General features: G+C 46.3%; 1 protein-coding gene across 4 annotated transcripts in view; it reads left to right on the top strand.

The window, feature by feature from the left end:
• The first annotated feature begins 15,183 nt into the window (after window positions 1–15,183).
• The window catches only part of ITGB3 (integrin subunit beta 3), a 57,212-nt gene continuing 45,045 nt past the window's right edge, over window positions 15,184–27,350 (top strand). For all 4 annotated transcript variants that reach the window (XR_009517126.1, XM_059998680.1, XM_059998679.1 and 1 more), the window contains exon 1: window positions 15,184–15,531. Coding sequence is in view for 3 of the 4 variants with exons in the window: in XM_059998680.1 (XP_059854663.1) it covers window positions 15,465–15,531 (67 nt within the window). In the remaining variant the exon portion in view is untranslated. The remainder of the gene's footprint in view (window positions 15,532–27,350) is intronic.

The following is a 27,350-nucleotide window of genomic DNA, read 5'->3' as shown; positions in this document are numbered from 1 at the left end:
CACAACAACGAAGCCAAAGATAAATAAATAAATAAAATTTTTTTTTTGAAGTTGAAAAAAAAAAGAAAGGAAAGTCACTCATGGTCTTTCACTCCATGAGTTTATACTCTATGGAAGTAAGAATGATCTACAGGTGAAAATTTAAACTATGTTATAAGGCAAAATAGAAGAAAGGACACCAGGCAGTATGTGTCTAAGAATTGAGGGAGAGGTGTGTGTGGGATCATAGCCCTCGGATCTCAGGGAATGGCCAGGGAGGGCTTCATGGAAGAGGAGTGAGATATAAATGGGATGGGATATAAATAGACAAGAACCCAGAGAGTGTGATTCCTGACAGGAAGCACAGGGTGCCTTCTTCTTTGCCAACTATAATCACAGTCCCTGCCTTTTAGGATTTACATGAAAAGAAATAAAGAGGAATAAAAGAAGAGTGAGAAAAGCAACTGGAGAATGGGACAAGAGGCAAGAAGAAGGGAAGAATGACAGAGGGAGGGTGGAAGGGTGTGCAGGGGTCACACTCTGGAGTGAGATGCTACCAATTCAGAGGTAGAGAAGCAAAGTTTAAAAATTCAGTGTATGCTGGGAAAGTACTCATTCTTTTCTCCCCTAATCTTGTTAGGCCACAGAATCACAGGCTTTCAGGGTTGGAAGAGACCTGTAATTCAAACTCTTCCATAAAAGTCCTGTAAAATGATCGTCCAGTGTTCACTTGAATATCTACCATGACATGAGACTCACTACCTCCCAAGATAGCCCACTCCATTTGGGAAAAACTATCATTTCTATTGTTCTTAGTAGGAATCTGACATTTACACCCCTGAAATTTCCATCCACTGGTCCTGGATTTGTCTTGCAAAGTGACCCAGAAAAGACCTAAGACCATTCCCGGTGATAGAAGTTGACGTTTCCTCTTTTCTCAGCTCAGCACCTCCCAGCCGGTGCTTGTTCCACACTGAGATTCTTGAACCCATTTCATGTGGCCGGTTGCTGTCTAATGCATTCTATCTTGGGCCTCAGTTCCCTCTTAGCAATGTAGTTTGCCACGTTAGAGTCTGGAAATTAATCTTCTTGACAGAAAAGACGGAACTGAGGTCAAAGAGAGGTTGGAGAGTTCTGCAAATGTCACACATGTAGCACTGAGGACTGTGCCTTTTCTGTATTTCTTGCTCTGAACCTTAGTGCAGCCGATTTTTGTTAACTTTACCGTTAAAAAAATTTTCACCTAGCTTGGGACTCACGCCTTCTTGGCCTTGTTCTCACAGCCCCATGTCACAGCTTTATGTTCATAACAAGCCCTTGGCTGCCCCACCTTCCGTTTATTCTGGATAAGAACGCTGTTGAACTCTCTTTCCTCAGCTCCGCCAGCCTCTTCAGAGCCCCTTCCCCACCTGTTTCCTTATTGAATTGTTTGCATTTCATTTTTTTTTTTTTATGCGGTACGCGGGCCTCTCACTGTCGTGGCCTCTCCCGTTGTGGAGCACAGGCTCCGGACGCGCAGGCTCAGCGGCCATGGCTCACGGGACCAGCCGCTCCACAGCATGTGGGATCTTCCCGGACCAGGGCACGAACCCATGTCCCCTGCATCGGCAGGCGGACTCTCAACCACTGCACCACCAGGGAAGCCCGAGAATTTGTACTTTTCATCATATTTTCAAAAGGGTCAGAGACCCAAAAAGGGTTAAGGACTGCTATTTGAGAGCCTTTGTGGGATTCTGTTTATCTTTCCTCTGAATGTTTTGACATTGCATCTGCTGTGGCCAGCCTTCCGCCGGGCTACCACGACCTCTAAAATAGCACATCTCCTTCTCTCAGGACCCTCTTCACTTCCCCCTCTCCCCCAGCCATTCCTTGGGTCACACTTAGGTTTAGAGAGGCAGTTCCACCTTTTACTTTTACTCCCTCTGTAGCCCTGCTTTTAGCTGAATAAGCATTGCTACCACACCCCTCTGAGCCTTGCTCCAGACTCTGCTGAACCAACGTGGGCGTGCACCCCCCAGCTGGAGCCGCGGGCTCACGGGCTCACCACATCCCCATGGTCCCTTTGGTTCCTCTCTCCTTGATCAGACTCCGATGGCCTCCGCTGGGCTTCCTCCCTCAGACAGGTGGGTTCCCTGTGGATATGAATCTTCTTGATGGTCTGCACTCACATGCCCGCTCTCCTAGCAGTTTTACCTTTCATAGAACAGAGTCCGTTGTCGAATGGCGATGATTCCCATCTCACAAATTTTTGGTCATACCCAAAAGAGCATGTAGAGAAATTCTAAAAACTCTCCATCATTTTGCATTTATGTAAATCTCATAAGATATTAGTTATTAGGGATCAATGTGTCATTTCATAACCAAGGGCTGTGGTCGGTGTAAGGACAGGTTGTTGAGGGTGTCCTGAGTGTCTCTGTGGAGTGTGAAACTTCGGTCTGGGCATCTGAGGACTTGAAACAGCACACCTGGCAGTGCTGGTCTATTAGGGATCCCTCCCCTTCCCAGCCCCCAGGCTTCGAAGGAAATTTTTAAAAATGACCACTTTGGCCCTACCCCTTCTCCCATTCCATCCCACCCACCTTTCAGCTCTCATTGCAGCCTTTCTGTGCCCTACATGTTAAGGAGAAGCCAGAGGTCAAAGATCTAGTGTTTAAAACTTGGTTACCAGTTGGAATGGGGGGAGAGCTCTTGTGTAGTTAGTTTCACAATTATTTACTGAGTGCACTTTATTGCTGGTACTGCAAGTTTTGTTCTGACTTAGAATTTAGTCTTTGTGCTATTTTGCCAGTGTCTAGTTTCTTATAATGGCAGCTGGCATTTTGCCAGGACTTTGGGGTTTATAGAATTGAATAGGACCTGCTCCTTGCACTTAGGACTGATAGGTAAGCTAAGATATATATGGGGCACAGATACAAAAACATCAAGTGGAAGGCAAAGGCTGTGAGACAGATACTAACAAAGAAGTGGGGGAATTTTAAAGGGAAAAGCAGGATTATTTCCAGTTAGGAGATCATAGGAGGCTCTTTGGAGGAGGAGGGACTGGCCCTGAAACCATGGAGCATGGGGGTGATTTGGATACACACTCATAGAAGAGAGTCACAGTCAAGAGCGTAGTCTCAGGGTCAGGATGGGTCTACACTCATGAGCTGTGTGACCCCGGGCAAGGTCTCCAAGCCTCAGTTTCCTGATTTACAAAATGGGGATAATAGTAGTGCTGACCTCATTTGGTTATCACAAGGATCCAAGGCGTTAATCCACGTGAAGCACTTAAAACAGCACCTGTATATGTATAACTGATTCACTTTGCTGTACACCCGAAACTAACACAGCATTGTAAATCAGCTATACTCCAATAAAAATTTTTAAAAAATCTAAAAAAACCCCAAAACAAAAACAGCATCTATAACATAGTAAGGACTCAATTATTAAATCTGTAGGGGAGAAGGGTATTCTAGGTAGTGGGTACAGCTCTAGCAAAAGAAGGAAAATGAAAGAACTATTATTCTTTTGGGAAATCCCCAAATGATAGAACTACCCAGGAAACAGTGGAGAGAGAAATGGCGCTCATCATAATAGCAGCTCCCTGTGCCGCATAATTACTCTGTGCTTAACGCTCTTCCAAGTGCTTCACGCGCTTTGTATGCTTACTCTTCCCAGCGACTCCTCAAGGGGCAGGTGCAATTATCACCATTCTACAGGTGAGGAAACTGAGGCTGGTGGAGGCTAAGTAACTCCCATCAGGGCACTCAGTGAGTGGGCAGAAGCTTCAGACCCACCTCTGCTCGTAAGCACCAGCTACAGTGCACTTGCCTTCCTCGGCCCCTCCAGGCTCCGCCCCATGCCCAGTCAAACCCGTGCCCCCTGCAGTGGAAGTGCAGAGTCTTAACCACCAGACCACCAGGAAACTCGCTTAGTTTCCTTTTGAAGTAAAGGAGTCAAGGATATTCTGGAAGTCCCTCTCTTCTCTAAGGAGTCTGATTTCTTTTTCTCCCTTCTCCTCAAAACTTGTCTTTATTTGGCTGTCGTGTACCATTCCAGCCATCAAATGTCCCGATGACAGGAGTGCACAAGGAAGTAGAAAGCCAAGCACCCAGGTTCCTTGGTGCAAGCCTGCTAGCAGGTTAAAAGGAAAAAAAATCAAACCAGCACGTAATAAAATCAAGGCAGAAAAACTGAGGTGATTTGGGATAAGGAAGTGACCAGAGACAAGAAGTCAGTGAGAGACCCTTCCCAGGGAACAGGAGTTTAAAATCTGACCTCAGAAAGAATGGGGAAGGCTGCTTTGGGCTCCAGCTGGTAAGGTGGGATGAGGGGCTGTTCCCCAGCGACCCTGGCCTCTGGTCCTCTCTTTGTGGCATCTGGGGCATCTGACTGAGATGAAGCTTGAGGGTTGTTGTGGGGAGAGACAGAGCAGGAACAGCACATTTGAGGGCAGAGAGGGGAGGCAGTGAGCCACTTGCGTGACGTGGCTGGCAGTTAAGGCGAACATGTTACTAAATTTCTTTTTTTCTGGGAATTTGGACTTGTTAGGAGTAGTCTTGCACTATAATCACTCATATTTTTTATTTGGTTTCGTTTTCTAGCTTGATAAAGAATACAATTGAAAAACTGCCACACATAAATAGGGCAGGGACTTAGGCTTTTTTTTTTTTTTTTTTTTTTTGCGGTACGCGGGCCTCTCACTGTTGTGGCCTCTCCGGTTGCGGAGCACAGGCTCCGGACGCGCAGGCTCAGCGGCCATGGCTCACGGGACCAGTCGCTCCGCGGCATGTGGGATCTTCCCGGACCAGGGCACGAACCCGTGTGCCCTGCATCGGCAGGCGGACACTCAACCACTGCGCCACCAGGGAAACCCAGGGACTTACGCTATTTAACCCATGTAACTAATTTCATGTACCTTTGGCAGTTCTACCATGTGCTTCTCCATCTTCTGCCATGCTACAATTAGTTTCTGAAGGACTTTGAGAGTTCTGTCCCCCTGCCTTAAAGGACACTCACGGTCACCTGCCACAGTGTCCCAAATGTCCATTATTAACCACCAGGCTCCTGATTATTGAGGGTTTGGGCTCTGAAACCAGAATGCCAGGGTTTGGAACTGAGGACTACAGTACACCAGTGAGTGACCTCGGGCAAACGACTCTCCCTCTCTGCACCTCAGTGTCTTCATCTGTAAAATGGGGATAAAAACAACACCCATTTCATTCAGGGGTATTGTGGGGATTTTACAAGCTAATATCTATGAAGCATTTAGTACAGCGCCTGGCACATAATAAACCCTCGATAAATGTTAGCTATGAATTTGTCACCACTCTGTCATCTGAGCTTAACGGATTGCCCAGTAGAATCCTGAGGCAGTAGGAAATAGAGGTTCATTCTGTGATCTGGACAAAGGAAACAGGGCATTCCTTAACTAGGATGGTCCCAGTCTGAAGGTTTTACCACAGGCAAAATCCTCTGAACATTTAGGGGATGGCTAGAGTGTAGAGTTCCCAGGGAAGGACCAAAGACACAGGGCCAGGAAGACAGGTGAGAGATGGTTGCAGGTAACTATCCGGGGATGGGGAACGCAACCCTTGGGGTAGTCACAGGTGACTGAGCTCCTGAGGGGAGGAGACTGGAGCAAGAGGGGAGAAGGGTGGGGAGCCTGAGAGGTCGAGGTGCTCTCCTGCCAGGGGTTCTGGTTGGAGGGCACGAGGTGTGGGCTCTCCACGTCCACTCCTTCCTCCGACCTTGGGGCTTCCAAGTCCGGGCTGAGGATTGCAGACCTTACTGGGTTGGAAGCAGCCAGAGCCTTGGGGAAGTGAGGCACGCTGCTGATCATACTCGAGCTCACAGTCACCCCACTCTGTGTCATCCTTTCAGGGAAAAGCTGAATCCCAGGGGCCCTCTGTTTGCCCCAGACCTTGGTCTAATGACCAGGTTCTTCCGGTGTAGCTGTCATATCTCAGGAGGCAGCTGGTCATGGCTGGTAACTTCTTGTAATCGTTAAGACAGGAAGTGGTCAGGACCTGGAAATAGAGCAGCGCTAGGCGGTTGGAGAGCAGGGAGAAGGCTTTTTCTGGAGGAAAGGCTCTGTGTGCCTTCTTGGGCTATGTGTGCAGAAGTCCTGGACTTGGCCTGGGCTGCAGGATCCCTAGGGAAAACTTCTTTATGGACTTCCCAATTTAATGTCTTCCTTTATTCCAATAGGAATTTCTCCCACGAACATAGCAGTGCCCACTTGAAACATTTGGGGGTGTCTGGCAACCTATAGTCCCACTTATAGCAAGGGAGACAGTGGGTTGTAAAGTCTGACCGACCTGTTTCTCAATCCCTGCTTTGCCACGTACTACCTAGGTGCTCTTGAGCTAATTATCGCATTTCTCGGAGCCTCTGTTTCTTCACTTGTAAAATCAGGATTCCCATGTCTATTTTGTGCTGACTAAATAAAGTATGAAAAGATTCTTAACATAGTATTTTGTATATAAAAATTACAAAATAAACGGCAGCTAATATAACAACAACAAAGATAATAACTGTCCCATCACCCCACCTAACCTCAGTTCCTACCTCTGTAAAATGAGTTATCATGAGGATTAAGAGAGATGATCAATATTTGTAAAGGAGGCGGTATACAAAAAGAAGGATATATATGTTTTATTTATCTTTTTTTTTTTTTTTTTTTTTTTTGCGGCACGCGGGCCTCTTACTGTTGTGGCCCCTCCCGCTGCGGAGCAGAGGCTCCGGACGCGCAGGCTCAGCGGCCATGGCTCACGGGCCCAGCCGCTCCGCGGCATGTGGGATCTTCCCGGACCAGGGCACGAACCCGCGTCCCCTGCATCGGCAGGCGGACTCTCAACCACTGCGCCCCCAGGAGAGCCCAAATGATATTTATTTTAAAGAAGGGAGGAAGGTGATCTCCACGTCTTACTCTTCCGCCATCTTGAAGCTCCTCCCAGAGCATGACTTACGTGAACTTTATTTCTGTCAGAACCTGTCTCGCCAAGCCGTGGCTGGAAGAAACTCTGGATACAGATCAGGGACAGAGAAGGCGCTCTCAAATCCTAGCTCTCTCCCTCAGAAGGAAATCACACTCGGGGGAAAAGGACCTGGGTAAGCAGCTCATCACAGTGAGGGGAAGTGGGGGTGAGGGGGAAGGGAGGCCATTTTCTGGCTGGAGACCTGGGGAGCTAACCCTCCCTGTTGAGGGATTGGGGAATGGATTCAGGCAGATTCGGGGGCCCATTGACTGGCCCCTGTTTGTACAGAGAAGCTGGAGTGGTGGCAGGGAACTGTGGATACTGTTGACACTGGCTGCACTTGGGGCCCCTCTGAGTCCTCAGAGGCCCAGAAGAAGGCCTCCCGGCCTCATGGGGTTCTAGACTCTAGGATTCCCCCAAAGCGATGGTTCTTAACATGTGGAATCACAGACCGTTTAAGAAGCTAGTGAAAACTAAGGACTATTCCTGTAGAAAACATATATCACACAAACGTTTGCCTATTAGAGGGGGTTCACAGATCCCTTGAAACTTATCCAAGGTCTTGGGGTGAAGAAACTCTGTCCCTGGCTTCAGAAGAGCCCTGATGCTTTAGGTGTTGGCAAGAAGAGGGGTCCATGAGCTTGGGACAATCTGGTACTTGTCCCAGCAGCACTGAGTATGCCAAGAATCAGCCATGGGTTGGTACAGGGGCAGGGGACCTGACCCAGGAGCTACAGCAGAGGATGGTCAGTTTGACCAGCAAGGACCATGCCCATAGCCCATAACATCCTCCTGCCTCAATTCAGCTCACCTCAACTAGCCCAGGGGGCTAGTGATAGGCAACAACTATGAAGCAGTGGGTATCTTGACTTGTAGGCAGAATGTGGGGATATACTAGGAATCCAGCATAGATGAGTTGATCCTAAGGGGGAAAAAAAGTTCACATTTATTGAATACTTATTGCAGGCCGGTCACTGTGCTAAGTGGTTTGCATTAATTCTTTCCAGTGAACCCCGATTTTACAGATGGGGAAACTGAGGCTCAGTGCAGTTAAGCCACTTGCCAAGGGTCACTGAGCTAATGAATAGTGGGGCTAGGATTCAGTTCTTGGCCACCTGACTCTTGTACAGGCAATCCTTACTTTACTCTGTCTCTTAGGAAGGCAAGGAGGGTCTGAGAAGTCTAAAATACATGTCTGGAGGGGGAATTCCCTGGTGGTTCAGTGGTTAGGACTCTGAGCTTTCACTGCCGTGGCCTGGGTTCGATCCCTGGTTGGGGAACTAAAATCCTACAAGCCATGCGGTGCACCACACCGCCCCCCCAAACAAACAACAAACAAACAAAAAAACATGTCTGGCGCCCAGCTGCAAGTTTGGATTCACTGAAGCAGGGCCCCAAGGAGGGTGACTGGGAACTTAGAAAGATGCCAGAGCAGGTATTTGGGTCCAGAAGCCAAGAAGCAGCTCTGTTATTAGAACGAGGCGACCATGGCTTGGGGATTGGATGGGGAGGGTGTCTGGATTGGTCTGAGATGGGGTGTGAGCAGCCATGTGATGCCTTCTGTGGGCACAGAGCTTGAATCCAGCCTTGGCCAGGCAGTACTTTGTGTGCTGAGCTGGGATGGAGAGTCCACGGGTTCTTACATTTTCTTCTCAGCAGAGAAAGGTCTGGCTCATCACTTGAGGATGGTCTCCTCACTTGAGGATGCAATCCCAGACAGAACTTGATTGTCTCAGGCCCAACTGGGCTCGAGCTCTAGGAGGGCGGGGCCTGGGGCTCTTCACTACCACATCCTCAGTATGCTGAGAATCACCTGGCACGCAGCAGGTGCCTAATACATACTTGTGAATGAATGTGAAATGCCAAGGCTGAGCTCATCCCTCCACAACGTTGATAAAAATCTAGGGGTACTTTCTCAGACAGCTCCCCAGAGCCCAGAAATTCCAAGCTATATCATTGTTAAGTCAGAGTGTGGACTCTGAAAAGCCCATTTCCTTTAAGCCAAAGGAACAGCTCTATCTTCTCTCTCTCTCAATGGACAGAAGAGCCACCGACAAATGTGTAGGAGGAGAAGATTCTGAGCCAATATACTTACTCTACACTCAGTCCCCTTCACTAGACGAATGAATTTGCATTGATAGACCTACAATCGCTCCACAAATAATAACAATAATAAGAACACTTCCTCTGTTTTTCAGATTCCAAAGGCTTTCATATCCCTGGTTTCTAGAACCTCATAAATGTGTGTGTGTGTGTGTGTGTGTGTGTGTGTGTGTGTGTGTTGGGAGGGGGCAGAGTGGGTTTGGGGGTGAGGAAAAGGGCAGGGAACGGATAGTTATTTTTACAGATAAGGAAAATGTGTATAGAGAGGATTTGGAGACTTTTTTTTAAACAAGATGATCGTGGTTTTTTTTTTTAACTTTTTATTTTATATTGGAGTATAGTTGATTAACAATGTTGTGTTAGTTTTAGGTATACAGCAAAGTGATTCAGTTATACGTATACATGTATCTATTCTTTTTCAAATTCTTTTCCCATTTAGGTTGTTACGTAATATTCAGCAGAGTTCTCTGTGCTATACAGTAGGTCCTTGTCGGTTATCCATTTTTAATAGAGCAGTGTGTACGTGTCAGTCCCAAACTCCCTAACTCTCCCTTCCCCCTGGTACCCATAAGTTCATTCTCTAAGTCTGTGAGTCTGTTTCTGTTTTGTAAATAAGTTCATTTGTATCATTTTTTTAGATGATATATATATATACCATATCTTCTTTATCCATTCCTCTGTTGATGGACATTTTGTTTGCTTCCATATCTTGGCTATTGTAAATAGTGCTGCAATGAACATTGGGGCGCATGTGTCCTTTCGGACCGTGTTTTTCTCCAGATATATGCCCAGGAGTGGGATTGAAGGATCATATGGTAGCTCTATTTTTAGTTTTTTTAAGGAACCTCCATACTGTTCTCCACAGTGGCTGTACCAATTTACATTCCCACCAACAGTGTAGGAGGGTTCCCTTCTTGGAGACTTTTTCAAGATCACTTAACTAGTAAGAGGTGGGGCAGGGACCTAAATCCGGGGACCTTCTGACTCTTAGTACAAAGGGGAAATAAGCATGACCTTGAAGGCAAGAGGTCCAGGAAATGGCCACAAAAGTATTTCCTCCAACTTATAGTGGTGACAACGAGGAACTGGATAAAAGTGAGGCTTCCCCAAGAGGGCAGACTATTGATGAGAGCACAGGGAAAGGATTCCTATCTTGGGGTCAGCCTGGCCAAGGTCAATCAAGGAGCCAGATACTGTGACTCTTGCATCTTTTTTTTTAAAATTTTCCTCTTTATACTGTCTCATCATAGACATTTATTTATTTTTATTTTTTAGTTTTTGGCCACACTGTGCAGCTTGCGGGATCGTAGTTCCCCAACCAGGGACAAACCCGGGCCCTGTCAGTGAAAGCACCACGTCCCAACCACTGGGCCACTGGGGAATTCCCTCTTGCATCCTAAATGGATCTTGGAGAAGATCTGTCTGTCGTGCACTGGATACCCCTCCATAGTCCTATCACCTGGGGAGTATGGCACTTGGGCAAATCACAGAATAGACACTCAGATCCCCCAACATCGTTGTTCAATTACTATTTTATTAAAATTAACTATCAAGGGCTGCTAAGAAGGCAAAAATAGGAAGAAATTCTTTTTTTTACTGAGAGCCTCCTGGGGAATATAAAGATAATAAGCACTCAGGGATCTCACTGTCTACCACAGAGAGGTGATGGTGGAAGAGGTGGAGTGGAAAAATAATCACAGAACTTCCGCTTCTGACTATGACAGAGTGACTGGTATGGGACTTGCTCTTCCACAGATAACAACAATACATTTAGATAAAATATATGAGAAACTGCTTTAGACATTGAATATGACAAAGCAGAATTATAATCCTTGAGGGAAGGGAAACACATGAGATGAGCCCTACATCTGCCGACCTTTCTGCCTGGGGGAACTTTCTGGACTGCAGTGCAAGAAGGTGGAGCCTAATAAGTGCATGATGGTCTCACTGAGGTGAAGTGCATAGATTACAGTTCAGGGCTGCTGAGGAAGCTGTAATTTGTGGGAAAGGCTTTTAGAGAGGAGGGAGTCGAACAGAGAGGTGCCCGCAGAAATCTGCATGGGTGATCTCCACGGTCTTTGGATAAGGGGTGAGCTGCACATGCACATGATGAGACTCTATAAGGCTTAGCAGAGAGCAGCCGAGAGCTGACAAGAACACTAGAGGTTGTACGTGGCTTAGAGATGTTGGAGTTTTAGCCCAGTCAGAATGAAAAGATCTCACTAAACAACTTGGGTACTTAGGTGATACAGAAAGTCCATACCTTAGGAGTAAGGACCATGTTCTACAGTAAAAAAAAAAACAACAAAAAAACACACCCTAAGACTAAGGATAAAATTTAAAATGACCAGCCCTGAAAAAGAATAAAACCAACCTGTCAAGATAACCTGCCAGTAATTTAATTGCCTAATATAACAAAACTCAATAATCTTCAAGGGAAGACAATATACACTCTGAAATGAATAATTCACAATGTTTAGTATATAATCTAATATTACTATACATATGAAGAAGCAGGAAATTGGGACCCACCATTTAAAAAAAAAGCAATAACGTGATACATTTCCTGAGATGAGTCAGAATTAGCAGACTGAAATTTTAGAATAGTGGTTGTAAACATGTTTAAGGGCTTAAAGGAGAATATAGACATAATTATTGAAGATATGGGGAATCTCTGCAGAGAAACTGAAACTATGAAAGACAAGCAAAGGGGAATTCTAGAACTTAAAACACAATGTCTGAAAAATTTCATGGCTAGGCTTAACGCATATTAGAGAGTGCCAAAGAGAGGGTTTGGAAACTTAAAGAGAGATTACTGTTTAACTGGAAAACAAACAAAAAAATGATTTAAAAAACCTGGAGCCTCAGTGGCCTGTGGGACAATTTATTTTAGATAACATCTAAATATGGGTAATTGGAGTTTCAGAAGGTAAGGAGAGAGAGAATGGGCAGAGAAAATATTGGAAGAAATAATGGCTAAGAAGTTCCTATATTTGGTGAAAAATAAACCACTTATATATCCAAGAGTCTCACCAACCTCAAGCAGGATAAATATGAAGAAAACCACTTATTCATCTTACAGTCCAGCTGCTAAAAACCAAAGATAAAGAGTACATTAAAAGCAGCTAGAGTCAAACTGAGACAGTTTGAGCAACAAAATAAATCATAGTATCGGATTATAACTCATAGAATAAAATAAATACCCATGAATTCATACTGATATAAATAAATAACTGAATTTTAAAAGTGAGGAAGGAGGGGGCAGGTCTTCCTTACTATGGAATACCAATTAATAGCTGTAGAAGGAAAAATGGAAGTGGAAAATCACTATTAACCAACCATCACACTAACTAATTGCAGTCAAGAACCGTTGATGGATGCTAAAATTAGTGGGTGAAAGTATGAAGAGAAACAGGACATTTGCATAGAATTGCAGTATTATATTCTCATAAAGTATTTACTAATTACAAAGAGCAAAATAGTTATTTTATAGTGAAGAAACCTGGCAGACACCACCTTAACCATGTGACCAAAGTTAACACTGTAAGTAATAAGATGTATTGTCATCATGTACCCCTTGATATAATGTAATGACAAGGCACATACTTTTTGTGATGTTCTTGTATAGAATGCCTCAATACAATCATGAGGAAACATCAGACAAACCCAAACTGAGGGTCATACTATACCATAACTGGCCTAATAATTGACACAAAAGTGTCAAGGTGATGAGAAGAAAAGGAAGACTGAGAAAATGTCATAGATTGAAGGAGACTAAGGAGACATGATGACAATACAATATGGGATCCTGGATTGGATCTTACACCAAAAAAAGGACGTTAGTGGAATACTGGCAAAATTCAAATATTGTGTCTAGATTAGTTAATAGTATCATATCGATGTTAACTTCCTGTGTTCAATAATTACAATATGGTAATCCAAATGTTAATAATAGGGGAAACAGTGAAGAATAAAAGGGAACTCTCTAATATTTTTAAACTTTTCTGTAAGTGTAAATGATTAAAAAAAAAAAAAAAGCCAGAGGGAAAAGACAAGGGAACAAGAATGTAAATGATGGGAATTCCCTGGCAGTCCAATGGTTAGGACCCTGTGCGTTTACTGCCGAGGGCCAGGGTTCGATCCCTGGTCAGGGAACTAAGATACCAAAAGCTGCGTGTCGCGCGGCCAAAAATAAATAAATAACTAAATAAAATACAATAAATGATGGCTGACTTCTTATCAGAAACAGTGGAGGCCAAGATAACAGTGGGACAACATCTTTAAAGTACTGAAAGAAAAAAAACCCCTATTAATCTAGAAATCTCTATATAAGAAATATCACTAAAAATGAGGATGAAACCAATGAAAGTTGAGCACATCTGCTGCCAGTGAACCTTAATTACAAGATGTGCTAAAGAAAGTTCTTCAGGCTGAAGGGGTTGGAAATTTGGATGGCATGTTTTCTGGGCCGGTGCCCACCCCAAGTGGTTGGCACCAGCAGAGCTAGGCTGAGGAGACACCTAGGTGAATGGGAGACTGGTTATATATATATGGGAATTAAACACATAAGTAAATATCGAGGCAGAGATGTAACCAGGCTGTGTGATCTGGATTTTGCACCAGGGCAATGGCAACACTGTTGAAATGGCTTCTGACCTAGAGGCCTTCCAGCAGCTAGGAGAGGTATATTGTCCTCAGGTCAGGAAGCCCATCTACCCACTGTGGGCTGGCTCCTCCCCTGCCTCCTTGCAAATTGCTAGTGACACTTCTGCTGATGTGTGCTATTCTTTCGGTGTATCCTAGTGTTTGGGAGGTCTGAGGAGGGAATGCCCATCTCTGCTGAGGGTGGGGCAGAAGGAAGGGGGATATCAGATAAGATTACATGGAAGAAGTGACACCTGAGATGTTTTGAAAGAGAAGTGGAATTTTCCAGGTGGAAAAAGGAAGTAAGATCAATCAGAGAGGCATGGCGTGTTCGGGAATGCTAAGTATCTTCTTGGACTAGGATGGGAGATGAGGCTGGACATCTGAGGCAGGGCCAGTTTTCAGGTATCTTGTGTGTCTCAGGAGAGGGCTTAGGGAAGCCCAGGGGCAACCTGAAAGCCTTTAGGGGAGCCCAAGAGCTGGAGAGATGTCCAAATCCTGCCTGATGCCTCAGGCCTTATTTTTTTTTTTTATTTTATAAATTTATCTATTCATTTATTTATTTTTGGCTGTGTTGGGTCTTTGTTGCTGTGCACAGGCTTTCTCTAGTTGTGGCGACCAGGGACTACTCTTCGTTGCGGTGCACGGGCTTCTCACTGCGGTGGCTTCTCTTGTTGCGGAACACAGGCTCTAGGCGCACGGGCTTCAGTAGCTGTGGCACATGGGCTCAGTAGTTGTGGCGCACGGGCTTAGTTACTCTGTGGCATGTGGGACCAGGGCTCGAACCCGTGTCCCCTGCACTGGCAGGCGGATTCTTAACTGCTGCGCCACCAGGGAAGTCTTCAGGCCTTGTTTTTAATCATCCTTAGAGTTTCCCATCGAGGCAGCCTGAACCAGCCCCTGCCACTGGTGGCCTCCTGCTCATAGCCCTAGCATTTTGCCCCTTTGAGCCTCCTGAAGTTTCTAGTTTGGGGAGGACCCAGAGAGCAATAGGTAGGATTCGGCGGAGGCAGGAGGCCTTTGAAGAGAGTAAGATAAAGCTCCAAAGCCTGTGAGTTTGAGTGGAGGTTGTATATTGACTGTGTCTTGAAACGTTTATCAGGTACTTACCCTGTGCAAGCAAGCATTTGTAGAGAAAGGCCCTTTCTGGACATCAAATACTTACACAGCTTGAGATGTGGTCCTGTCCTCAAGAGGTTTACAGTTTACCTGAAAACCGAACCAACCCAAGATAAAAATTAGTGAATAATAAAGGACTAAACCGGGGCCTGGCACAGAGTAGGCATTCAGCAGGTTTGTCAATTAAATGAATGTGTGAATGACCAAAACTCAAGGTACAGAGGGCAAGTGCCCAAGGAATTCAGGGGAAAGAGAAAGCCGCGTGGGTGTCTCCAGGGAAAAGTGCCAGAGGCTCCTGGTTTTTCTAAGTATTCCAAGTGCCCAGCGCGCACCCTGGGACCAGGATGTCTGCGGAAGATGCGACCTCGACCCCCGCACCCCTCTCCCCGGTCCCAGTCTTGCCTTGCGTACCCGCCGGCGATCCCCGCCGGCTGAGCCGAAGTGGCGAGAAACGAGCGGCGGTTTCTCACTTCCCCCCATGCGGTGGAGGGTCCAGAAAAGTGCCAGAGGGGAGGAAGCGCAAGTCCACGGCCCGCCCCGTTGCGTCCCACCCCCTGCGTCCCCTCCCCTTCGGCCACGGGAAAAGCGGCCGCGGGCGCCGCTGCTAGCTGTGGGGCTGGAGGACGCGGCCGAGGCGGAGTGCGGCGGCCAGCGGACGAGATGCGAGCGCTGCCGCTGTGGGCCGCTGTGCTGGTGCTGGGAGCGCTGGCGGGCGTCGGCGTCGGAGGTGAGTGAGGCTCCCGCGCGGCGGCGACGCAGCCAAGTGTGCAGACTTCGAGCGGGGAAACCGGGCGGGCGGGTCCTGCGCGGCTGCGCTCCGAGTGCGCGGGGCCAGCCTGGGGCTGTCGGAGCCCGGAGCTGGGGACCTTCCGGGCCCCGCTGTGGGAAAGGCGAGAGGCTACCTAGGGGCGGGTCCTCCGGGACACCGAAGCCCTTAGCCAGGTTAGGCGCCCGCTCCGGGGGGTCTCAACGTGCGCGGTGAGGTGGGCGCATCTCTGAGCCCCGAGTTCAGCCCCGGCTGCGCGCATCGCAGGTGGTCCCGGCCCTCCGAAGGCTCTGGAAGCCAAGGCGAGCTGGGGCGTCTCGGGGCTGTTCCCGCGCGTTGGCAGAGGGATGCGGTTGTAGCTTCTCGGATGAGAGTGTGTGCGCCCCCGGGTTTGCCGGTTACTCGACATTCCCCTTTCTCTTTGTGTACACTTTCTCCCAAGTTTCTGTTTGGTTTTTGCTTGGTGGCCCCTCGCGGGAACGATTCGGAGGAGGATGAGGGCTCTGCCTCCTACAGTGTCCCCGGGTGGCAGCGGTGCCTCTGCTTCCGGGACAAACCCAGCATCCGAAAAATCTCCACTGTATGCGAGCTGCTACGCCAGGGGTCCCTGGAGCTGGCTTGGCTCCCTGGCTTTGTCTCTCCTGCTGCTGCGCACACGATTAGCTGCCAAGGCAGTTGGCATTCGGCCTCCTTGGTGCTGCGAGGGGCAGAGCAGAGCACAGCCCAAGGGTGCTGCCCGTGATCTTTCTGGAGCCTGGGTGACCTTCCCAGGGAGAACTCTGGCTCCTGGTCCTCTGTGTTTCTCTGCAGAGGACGCACAAGTGTGCATATACCTACTTTTAGTGAAAAGAGTAGTACTCATTGTAGGGCAATTTAGTTCCTGCAGAAGATATTTTTTAAAAAGTAAGATTTATTGCTAAGGCCATTTCGAAGATAGCTATTCATAAATACTTGATGACTTCCTTCAAGACTCGTGCATGTATAAGAGATTGTGCAGGAGAGGGCAACAGCATCATTTTAAAAAACCCACTTTATTGAGGTATGATTGACGTACAAAACGCTGTATATATTTAATGTATATGACTTGAATTTGGAGATAAGTATACACTCATGAAATCATCACAATTTATGACCCATAACTTGATGAAGGAGTTAGAGATAATATATAGGGGGCTGTTTAAGTTATTACTGTTGAAGCTTCCCATGTGACAGATGCTCAAACAGGTCAGCTGATGTCTTTAGCCTGCAGTGAGCAGCCTGATGACTGTGGCATGGAATTATGAATCTCCAGCATTCAGCCCTGGGAGAGGTTAGAGCCTTGGTTCAGATGCTGTCTGAATGGAGAAATCCAGAGGCAATTCAGGTGTCTCCTACGGAGATGCCTGCTTCCATGAACTTAAAACATTTTTGCTTTTTTTTTTTTCCCCACATCTACAGCTTCCTGAATTTCAGAATGATTTCTGAATCTAATCATTATATTTTCTTACAGTTTTAGAAGTAAGTAAGGTAACACAAGATAGAGCCTAGCATGGTGCTTGGATCAATTAGTGAAAATGAAGAGCGTATTTGTTATTTTGGTGTCTCTTTCTCCACCCCTGAGTATACCTTTTGTCGATCTGTTCTTTTTTTTCAATAATACGTAGAGGATTCCACTGCATTGACATACCTAAGTTTGCATGAAATATCCTCTTGGGGATCTGTTCACAGATTCATTGTTGTGATCGGGGTGATTCCAGAAGTGGTGATAGGTTGTACTGAGCTAGCCTCAGACTCCCTCTGAGAGGCAGGATAGAGTCATATTTAAGAGCATGGGCTCTAGAGAAGACCCCCAGAGTAATAAGCCCCACGTAAAAGCAGTTGCAATTGTCATTAAATCCCCCATCTCAGTGTTGGGGGCTGGCTTGCAGGTAACATCAGATCCCTGGGAAGCAGATGCAGGATGAGAGTTGGAGAGCTATATTGGGATACACAGTGTTGAAGGGACAGAGACAGAACTGGGTGGCGGTGGCACAGAGAGGCCACCCCAGAGTGGGAAAGTCTCGTATGGGGAATAGAGAGGTTGTTTGAGTGTAGACTTGAGTTTTGGAATTTATGTGCAAAGGTGATTTTTTAGCTTCACTCAAGAACTCTTGGGTCTTGTGGCTTCCCCAAATATGGTTCTTTTATTTTTTATATAAATTTATTAATTTAATTTATTTATTTTTGGCTGCATTGGGTCTTCGTTGCTGCACACGGGCTTTCTGTAGCTGCAGCGAGCAGGCGCTACTCTTTGTTGCGGTGTGCGGGCTTCTTACTGCGGTGGCTTCTCGTGTTGCAAAACATGGGCTCTAGGCACGGGCTTCAGTAGTTGCAGCACGCAGGCTCAGTAGTTGTGGCTCGCGGGCTCTAGAGCACAGGCTCAGTAGTTGTAGCGCACAGGCTTAGTTGCTTCGCGACATGTGGGATCTTCCCGGACCAGGGCTCGAACCCATGTCCCCTGCATTGGCAGGCGGATTCTCAACCACTGTGCCACCAAGGAAGCCCCCAAATATGGTTCTTTATTCTAATCTGAGACCTACTGAGTGACAAGTTTTGTTTGCTATCACCATCTAAATTGATTAGTTCTGAGCTGAGGTGCTGATTTCTCCTCCTGATTTATATCGTGGAAACTCTCCAACTGAAACCCTCTGCAGGAGCCCTCAGAGCCTGGAGAGACATAGGAGGAAGCCTTGTTGGCTGGGGAAGGGGACAGCTATGATTTAAAGCCAATCAGATGTGGGTTTAATTCTTGATTTTGCCTCTTATTATCTGTCTTACTTTGGGCAAGTGACTTAATCTCTTGGGTCCTCAGTTTCCTCATCTGTAAAGTGGAGGAAATAATACTTCTATGATTGTGCCAGTTAAATGAGATAAAGGCACAAAAAAAGTTTTCAATAAATGGCATTATTCTTCCTATCCTTGGTAACTACAACGTATTGGAGGTAAGGCTGCTACTGCTTCATGCATGAATACAATCCAGGTTCCTAAATGAGACCCATGGGATCCCTTTTCCCATGCCTATGTGACAGGGGACTCCTCCTTATTTCAACCCATTCTGCATTTGTGGCTTGGCAGATCTCAGCCGCTCCGTCGCAATAAGATTTCACAGAAGAGTCCAAGAGGAAGAGAGGCCCATACATTTGCTTTATCCATGAGAAAACCTTAAGTTCTGTCCCTGGGAAAAGAGGAAAGTAAAATACATTCACAGGTTTTGAGAAGAAGGACATGTCTATTTTGTTTGACACTCTATGCCCAGTGGCTGACACATAGGTGGCAAAATACGTACCTATGGAAAGCTATGAAAAGGCATCTAGAGGAGATGTGCCTCACCTTAAGATACCCAATATTTGAATGTCTGTATTCATTCATAGACGATCCTCAAGTGCTCCATCTCGGCATTCTGGAGGATATTAGAATACAGCCAAGCCCATGAGTTCTTTGGGCATTTGGACCTCTATACTTTTGCACCATTTAGACCTCTGCTCTGAGGGTGCTGGAAACTCAGGGGATACTCTGTGAAGTGTTTGCTTTTTCCCCCACCTCCTGGGGGAATATACACAGGAGGGCAGCATTCTTCTTTACCACCTTCAAAATTGTGAGTGTGAGCGGCTGAGGTCTCTTGGGCACAGCATAATTGGGGCAAGGAGGCAACAGTGACGAGGGGGAGTCTGGATATGACTCTGGAATTTCCTAGTAGAAATTCCCCCTCTACAGCTCCCCGCCCCACTCAGGATCTCTGGTTATCATCCCCTCCCAGCCCTAAGACTCCTTCTGCCCTTGTTGGCAGGGATAGCCAGGAAACATGCCCACCGGAACCACAACTCATGAATCAGCAGACAGATAATTAACTGGGGGAATGACTGAGCGGCTTCAGGGATCAACCATTTGGCTTGACCCACCCCCCTCTGCTGCCCACAGAGCTGGCCTGCTGCGTCACCCCATCGCCTCTTCTCTCTTCTCCTGACCCCTGGCCCTTCCTGAGTGGGACAATCATTGTGGCTGATGGAGCCCAGGTCACAAGTGGAAGTGCAGGTGGCAGCAGGGAGATGACACTGCCTGTTCTCCCTGTGTGAACTGCTGGTGTTTATTTAAATGGGAGACTCTGCAGCAAAAATTTATAAAATCTGCCTTTCTCTGCATGCACACAGTATCGCCAGGAACACTCTTTTCTTTATAGTTAGTTTATTTAGGTGTAATTTATGTACTGTAAAATTCATCCTTTTTAGGTGTACAGTTCTATGAATTTTTACAAATGCTCACAGTCAAGTAACCATCAGCATAATCAAGATACAGAATATTTCCGTCACCCTAAAGAGTTGTCTTGAGCTCCTTGTCAACAATTTCCTTTCCCCACCTTTATTTCCTGGCAGATCTGTTTCCTGTCCCTACAATTCTTCCTTTTACAGAATGTCATATCAATGAAATCATACAGTGTGTAGCCTTTCAATTCTGGCTTTTTTTTTTGTGCGGTAAGCGGGCCTCTCACTGTTGTGGCCTCTCCCGTTGTGGAGCACAGGCTCCGGATGCGCAGGCTCAGCGGCCATGGCTCACGGGCCTAGCCGCTCCGCGGCATGTGGGATCTTCCCGGACCGGGGCGCGAACCCGTGTCCCCTGCATCGGCAGGCGGACTCCCAACCACTGCGCCACCAGGGAAGCCCAAGTTTGGCTTTTTTAACTTAGCATAATGTGTTCGAGACTCATCCATGTTGTTGCATATATCAGAATGCTAAGAGGTTATCCCAGGCTACTCTGTCTTCCTCAGGTTCTGAGACAGTTACCTTGAAAGCAGGGGGCTATATCTGTTAAACCCAGATCCAGCTTTCAATCTCTAAATTTTGAAATTGGATAGATGCATTTGCAGCCAGCACTTTTATTATCCTTGGTCCTAAAATCAAATGTGGTCAAATATGGTATGTCACAATCTTTGGAGCTAGAAGCTAAGTAAACTGAGGCTATTCTACCTTTTAAAATTTGGGGTAGCATCTCTGAAAAAAACAACCCACCGTAAGTCTTCCTTTCTGGTTTTCTTTCATGTTCCCACAAAAAGACTTCTCTTCCTCCCTGCCAGCATTTCTTAGTTCAATTAGTAAAGCTATTTAAACATTCACGGGGTGAATGAGGTGATATATGCTCATTATATGAAAGCCACATGTTGGAGAGTAAATGGCTGGTTCCCCTCTAATTCTGTTCCCCCCTAATGTTCACTATTAATTAGATGGTGTGTTCTATTCATATTTTTTGTAAAATCTTGCATATGTAATAATTCTTGCATATGTAATAATGCAAGAATTATTGCATTATGTAATAATGTATGTAATAATTCTCATGGGTATGTGTATTCCTTTACCTAAACTTGCATATGTAATATGTATATGTAATAATTCTCATTGGTATGTATATATGTAATAATTCTCATGTGTATGTCTATTCTTTTACCTAAACTTGTGTTACATTTTTTCAACTTAACAAAAGCCACTTTTTTGTTCATATAGAGAAAAACCCCTCAGGATGAAAAGAACTGTGGGTCTGGAATTGAGAAACCAATATGCAATTCATGGCTCAACAGGCTTTTCTGTCAATCTGCTGGGTGATTTTGAACAAGTCATCTTACCTCTGGGCCTCAGGCTCTTGGGGTCTCAAGGGCTGCAAACGGGTGAATGTGTCAAAGGGAGAGATGTTGGTTTGCTCTTGCCCTTCCCCACCACCAGCTGGAGAAGTTTTTCCTTTAGCTGATTAATAGTGTGGAAGTCCGTTTAAGGATTTCTTTGGGGGGGAAAAAAGGGAGGTCTGCAGTTAAAAACAAGCTTGAAAAACTTCGCCCTGGAAGAAAGCTCCAGAAGTTTGGCGAAAGGCACATTCAGTAGCCACTTTGAAAGTCCCTGTCGTCAACCCTAAATCTGCTTGGTGATGGGATTCTTGGATAGAGGGAACCCAGGTCTGTGAGAACCGCTGATGATTCCAACCCCCTGCTTTAGCCACTGCACGTGATAAACTCCTCCAGGTTGAACCTGGGCTGGAGCCACCTGCAAGGGGCAGGTTTGACCAACTCCTTGGGAAGGTGGAAGAGGAGGGCGTGCGGTGCCCCCACTCTGGGACCCCTACAGATAGAGACTAGACCACACTCTCCTGGGAGATTCCTGAAGGCTGTGGGAGCGGGCTGGCCAAGTTACTTCTGGAGTTCCCCTTGAGCTTTGGGATTCCAAGAGGTTACTGGGTTTTGGGGCTGAAGGTGCTTGCTTGTAGAGAGCCTGGCATGCCCTGGGGAGCCTACCTTTAAATGAATGCAAATGTAGAGACTGAGACAGAAGAGAAGACACTTAAAATTAGCTTTAGGGTTTTTTTTAGCTTATAAAACGAATTCAACTTTTTGTAGGGGGAAAAAAAATTCAAGGACATTCCCTGGCCATCCAGTGGTTAGGACTCAGCGCTTTCACTGCAGTGGCCAAGGTTCAATCCCTGATCAGGGAACTAATATGCCACAAGCTGCATGGCACGGCTGGAAAAGAAAAGAAAGTCAAGCAGTACAGAAATAGAATAATGTAGAAAGTACAAGTCCCTTGTAGTCTTGTACTTAAAGATAACCACTGTTGACAGTTACTCCAGAATTTTTTTCCTATCTATATGTCACCATATATAATGATTTATCATTATTGTTGTTTCTCAAGCAGAATCATCCACAGTAGGATCATTGTCACTTAATAATATACCGTGAGCATCTTTTTATATCAGTGCATGGCCTTCCATTACTATTTATGCCAAGAGCTGTAACTCTAGCCAGAAGGCATATTGCTATGCGGATATACCTGAATTTTCTTAACCAATTCCCTGTTGGTAGACATTGGGATCACCCCCAATTATCTGCTACTACAGATAAAGCGGCAGGGGACATCCTTGTTCATTATTATGCACCTTTGTTCAAGTGTTTCTGCAGGCTGAATTTCTTAAACGAAAGCTGCTGGGTCAAAGGACACGAATATTTTAAATTTAAATTTTAATAGGTTTTCCAAATTGTCCTCCAAAATGGTGGGACCAATTTGCCTTCCTACCAAGACAGGCTGGAAGCAAGGGCTGGTGACAGCACCACCGCCTGCTGTTTCTACCCACAAGATATGAGCCTCAGGAGGAAAAGTAGCAGAATTGGACAGTTGAATGCCAAGGAGGTCACCAAAAGGGTGCTGCTGGGCTGGGCCTCAAACAGAACTTGGTATGGGCTTGCCTCTTTTCTATACTGAATGAGTCAGATGGGAGGTGGGGCCTGTGCTGATAAAATTTTCCAGAACTTGAGATGCAACATTTGAATCAAATATTAGTTAGGCTGTTAGGAAGAAATGGACATGTGTGCAATATTTGAGGGTTCTGGGGCCCTGGGATGTTAGGCTTCCTAGAGTATTAGTCAGCTTGTTGATGCTTTCTGTTTGGAATATATATACTTCCAGGGCTGGCGGCAGCTTGAAAATCATCTCATCTAATACCGTTTGTTTTACAGAGAAGCACAAAGGGAGGTCCTGAGAGGTGAAGTGACTTGCCCAAGATAACACAACTAGTTTAGTGGCGTTGGTGGGGTCTAGCCCTGGGGGCTCCTGTCTCCTGGCCAGTGATTCTTCACTGTATCCTGTAGAGACCAAGGACCCTCTCTCATATGAGGCGGTAGGGGTGTGGGGGGGATGGGCATTCCTCGTGCAGGAAGTGATTTGCATGAAGGTAAGTAGGAAGGAAACCAGCATTTACTGAGCATCCACTCTGCTATCCGTGGTTCTTTCATCTGTGTTATCTCTTTTAATCCTAACAACTCCTGAGGTAAGTGTTCCGCCCATATTTGGGAGCATGGGGGAAAGGAAGGTCTCCAGGGCTTGGCTGATGTGGCTGGGTTGCACCCGTTAAATAGGAGGGAACAATTATAAGTTCTCGAATAGAGATGTGACACTGGACCTTAGAGAGAGCACCAGAGAGATGAAGGGACGTGCCTGAGGTCACACAGCCAGTGGAGCTGTAAAAGTGGTTTTAGACCTGAGGTCTCCTGTCTGCTGTCCCACCACCATGCTTCCCCCACCACATCCACTGTTACACTGTTCATCGGTTTACTCCCCCTGCCCTCAGGGTGTTTTCCAGGGGCTGGGTGTTAATTTTAGATGATAACTACACAGAAGACAGGACTCTGTCCTTTTTATGCAGTGTTCAGCATAAAACATGGCGACTTAATTATCCCAGTTGGAGATGATAACAAGACATGTTCTGGCTTCGCTTACAAGGGCAGGGCCTACTGGCTGAAGAAAGGTCAGTGAAAGGGCATGGCCAGTGGTCAGTACATTTGAACTTTGTCCAAGGGGATCCACTTGTTCAGGGAGAAATCCTTCCTGTCTTTCGGTCATGTCCCTCATGCCAGTGGATCAGCAAGTCCTCAGAGAACATCTAGGGTCTAACCATGCTATGGATACCACTACCATCCAAATCCAGCCCCCTGCCATCTGCTGCCTGGATGGTTGTAATGCTTCCTAATTGGTCTCCTTCTGGTCTTGTTCCCCTACTGTCTGCCCTCCTTTCGTGGCCAGGATGATCTTCTGCTCACCTCTGCTCACAGCCCACCAGCGGCTTCCCACCACATGGAGAATGACAGCCACACTCCCTACCATGGCTACTGCTTCCCAGTATTATGGTCTCTGACTGCGTTTCCAACCGCCTCTCTATCTCTCTCCTCTTCCCTCTCTCTTCCTGCTGTTTTTTTAAGAGGCTGAGGACCATCTAGCTGCTGTGGGTTCTTTCTGGAATACTCGTCCCCTAGATCTTCCCATGACTCACTCCTTCATATCATTTTGAAATGCCACTCTGAGAGGCCTTTCTTTAAAGGAGACACCCTCCCCTTACCGATGCTTTGTCCTGCTTTATTTTCTTAGTGCCTTTGCCACTTTTTGAAATTGTACTTTTTCGTTGTGTATGTTTTGGCTTTCTGTTGAGCATGTTTGATTTTCGCTAAACTCTAAGCTCCACAAGAGTAAGGGGGTTGTTTATCTCATCAGTGTGTCTCCAGTGCTTAGCAGAGTGCCAGACACAGGTAGGTACTCAGTGAATATTTGAGTAAGTGAGTGGATGAATGAATGCCAACACCATTGATATATGTTAGTAGAAAAGTATAAAAGAAGAGTAAACACTTTTCTGTTATCCATAGGTGGGTTAACCATTACAAAATGGTTAGGCTGGCTTTTTTCAATCATGCAGAGTATTTCAGAGCAGTGTTTCTCAAAATCATGTCATATATGCTATGGAAATGCAAATCCATTTTGTATTATTAGCTTCTTAGGGCTGCTGTAACTGGGTGGCTTAAAACAACAGAAATTTATTCTCTCTGGAAGCTAGAAATCTGAAATCAGGGTGTCAACAGGGCCATGCTCCCTCTGAGACGCTGGATGGACTCCTTCCTCATATCTTCCTAGCTTCTGGTGGTAGCTGGCAACTCTTGGCGTTCCTTGGCTTCCAGCTACATCACTCCAATCTCTGCCTCTGTCTTTATACGGCAACGTTCTCACTGTCTGTCTTCACGTGGTGTTTTCCTCTTATGAGGACATCAGTCATACTAGTTTAGCACCCACCCTAATGACCCCATCTTGATTACATCTGCAAAGACCTTATTTCCAAATAAGATCATAGTTGTAGGTACTGGGGGTTAGGACTTCAGCATATCTTTCTGGGGGACACAATTCAACCTGTAACACATTTTAATATTGGTCGAGGCAAATTGTACACAAACGGCTTCTGATGTTAAGTACCATATTTAATTGGCTCTGATGCACTTTTTTTTTTAAACATTTGAAAATCCCTGAAATCAGCCTGCCTCCTGTACGGTAGTTTGGACTCCCTACTGCTTTGGGAGATGCTTACTGAAGCTTTCTGCTCAGAGCACAGAGATATGTGTTACCTTGAATCCCACATTCCTGCCTTCTTCCCCTTCCTTGGATTACTGAGCTGCTGCTGCATGTAAATGAAAGAACAAAAATAAGATAAACTTTCTTAACAGCTTGTTCTAGAGAAACCACTTGTTGCATCCACAGCACCGTTAGCCTCTGTTTTGTTCTTGGATGACTCACCCAGCCAGGTGACTGCAATGGAAGGTCAGGCACTGCCCAAGTCACCCAGTGTCCCCTGGACCTATTTGAGAAGTCACTAGTCAAAGGTCAGTGGCGGGGCTGGAGACCCAGGCCAGAACTCCTCCCTGCAGATAGTAAGAGAGATGCCCATGGTGTTTGCGGTATGGACAGTCCTCCCTTCCACTGAACACCTCTCCCTCTGACTGAGCCCTTTCCTGGGGTCCCCTGGCCTCACTAGGGTGGCCCGTTCCTGTGTTCTGACATCCTGTCTAATTGGACAGCATATCCTCAAAATAGCTCTCATTGACGCATTATGACTTCCACTGGTTCCAACTCCCTTCCTTGTTCCCTGTTTTTCCTCCATTTTCCCCACCCTTTGTCTCTCTTCTGGTTCTGTGAATTGGGCTGATGTGTCAAACCACAGCCTTCTACTTCTACTTTCCAGGCAAAGTTCTTTGCTGGTCTTGTCTATGTTTTCTAATTGGCCTTCTTTTCTTGGCCATCCCTCCTAGATTTTATATATATATATATATATATATATATATATTTTTTTTTTTTTTTACATCTTTATTGGGGTATAATTGCTTTCCAATGGTGTGTTAGTTTCTGCTTTATAACAAAGTGAATCAGTTATACATATACATGTGTTCCCATACCTCCTCCCTCTTGCGTCTCCCTCCCTCCCACCCTCCCCATCCCACCCCTCCAGGTGGTCACTTTTGATCCCCTGCGTTCAACTGCTTGGGCCTCAGGATAAAAACAGCAACAATAAAAACAATAGCAACCATAGCAGCTGCAGCCTTTATTGAGAACTTTCTGTCTTGCCAGCTGTTGTGCTCAGAGTGTGACAGGGATTGGTTGCTTTATAACTACACCGGGAGGACCAGGGCCAGTCCTCCTGTTGCCTCGCTCTGGCTAAGCTGTCCAAGAAAATGGGTGCTAGGGTTGTTAATTTGTTTCAGTGACAAAGTTCTGATGAAGACCCTTGATTCTCCAGCAGAGCCGAGTCTGGGCCTCCGAGGCTGAGCAGGAACATAGGCCTTATGAATGACTGGAAACAGAGGCCCAAACTCCTTCCACATGTTTTGGGGGAGGGGTGGCCTCAGAGCAGCGGCTCGTTGAATCAGCATGGCCCAGGCGCAGAGACTTCTGATGAGTCAGTCGCTTTCAGCCACTGCATTCCGGGGAACCTGCCCTTGGTCGCAGGTCTTGGTGGGGGGCATCCCAGGAAGCCGGTGGAGGGGGGAAATCATTGATTCTCATGAAATCAACCTGTGATTCATTAAAAAGGAGACGTAAGGGGAGCTGGGTAACCGTGACTCCCCAGCCATGACTTCCTAAAGAACAAGTCCCAGCAGCTCATAGCATCCTCTGGGGTCAGGGACTCACTGCGGGGGTGGGGGTGGGGCTGCTGTTGTTTATTTCACATCTGATAAGGCTTGCTTTTGTGGCTATGAGTCAAGGACTCATGGGGAAATGCTAATTTGAGAATGAATGGATGGCTAAAAGGATAGACTGGGAAAAGTTTTCAAAAAATAATTAGACGGCGCCCACACCTCCCACGGCCCGCTTCTCTCTTCTGACGCTTCCTGCGATCTTGTGCGTCTCCTCTCCCTACCGAAAATCCATGTCACTTATGTCCAGAAGTACTCCCATGGATGTAGATTCTCATGGAAACTTCAA

This window comes from Delphinus delphis, chromosome 19 (assembly GCF_949987515.2).
Source record: "Delphinus delphis chromosome 19, mDelDel1.2, whole genome shotgun sequence".
Taxonomy (NCBI): Eukaryota; Metazoa; Chordata; class Mammalia; order Artiodactyla; family Delphinidae; genus Delphinus; species Delphinus delphis.
This window is presented reverse-complemented; position numbering and strand designations above follow the sequence as displayed.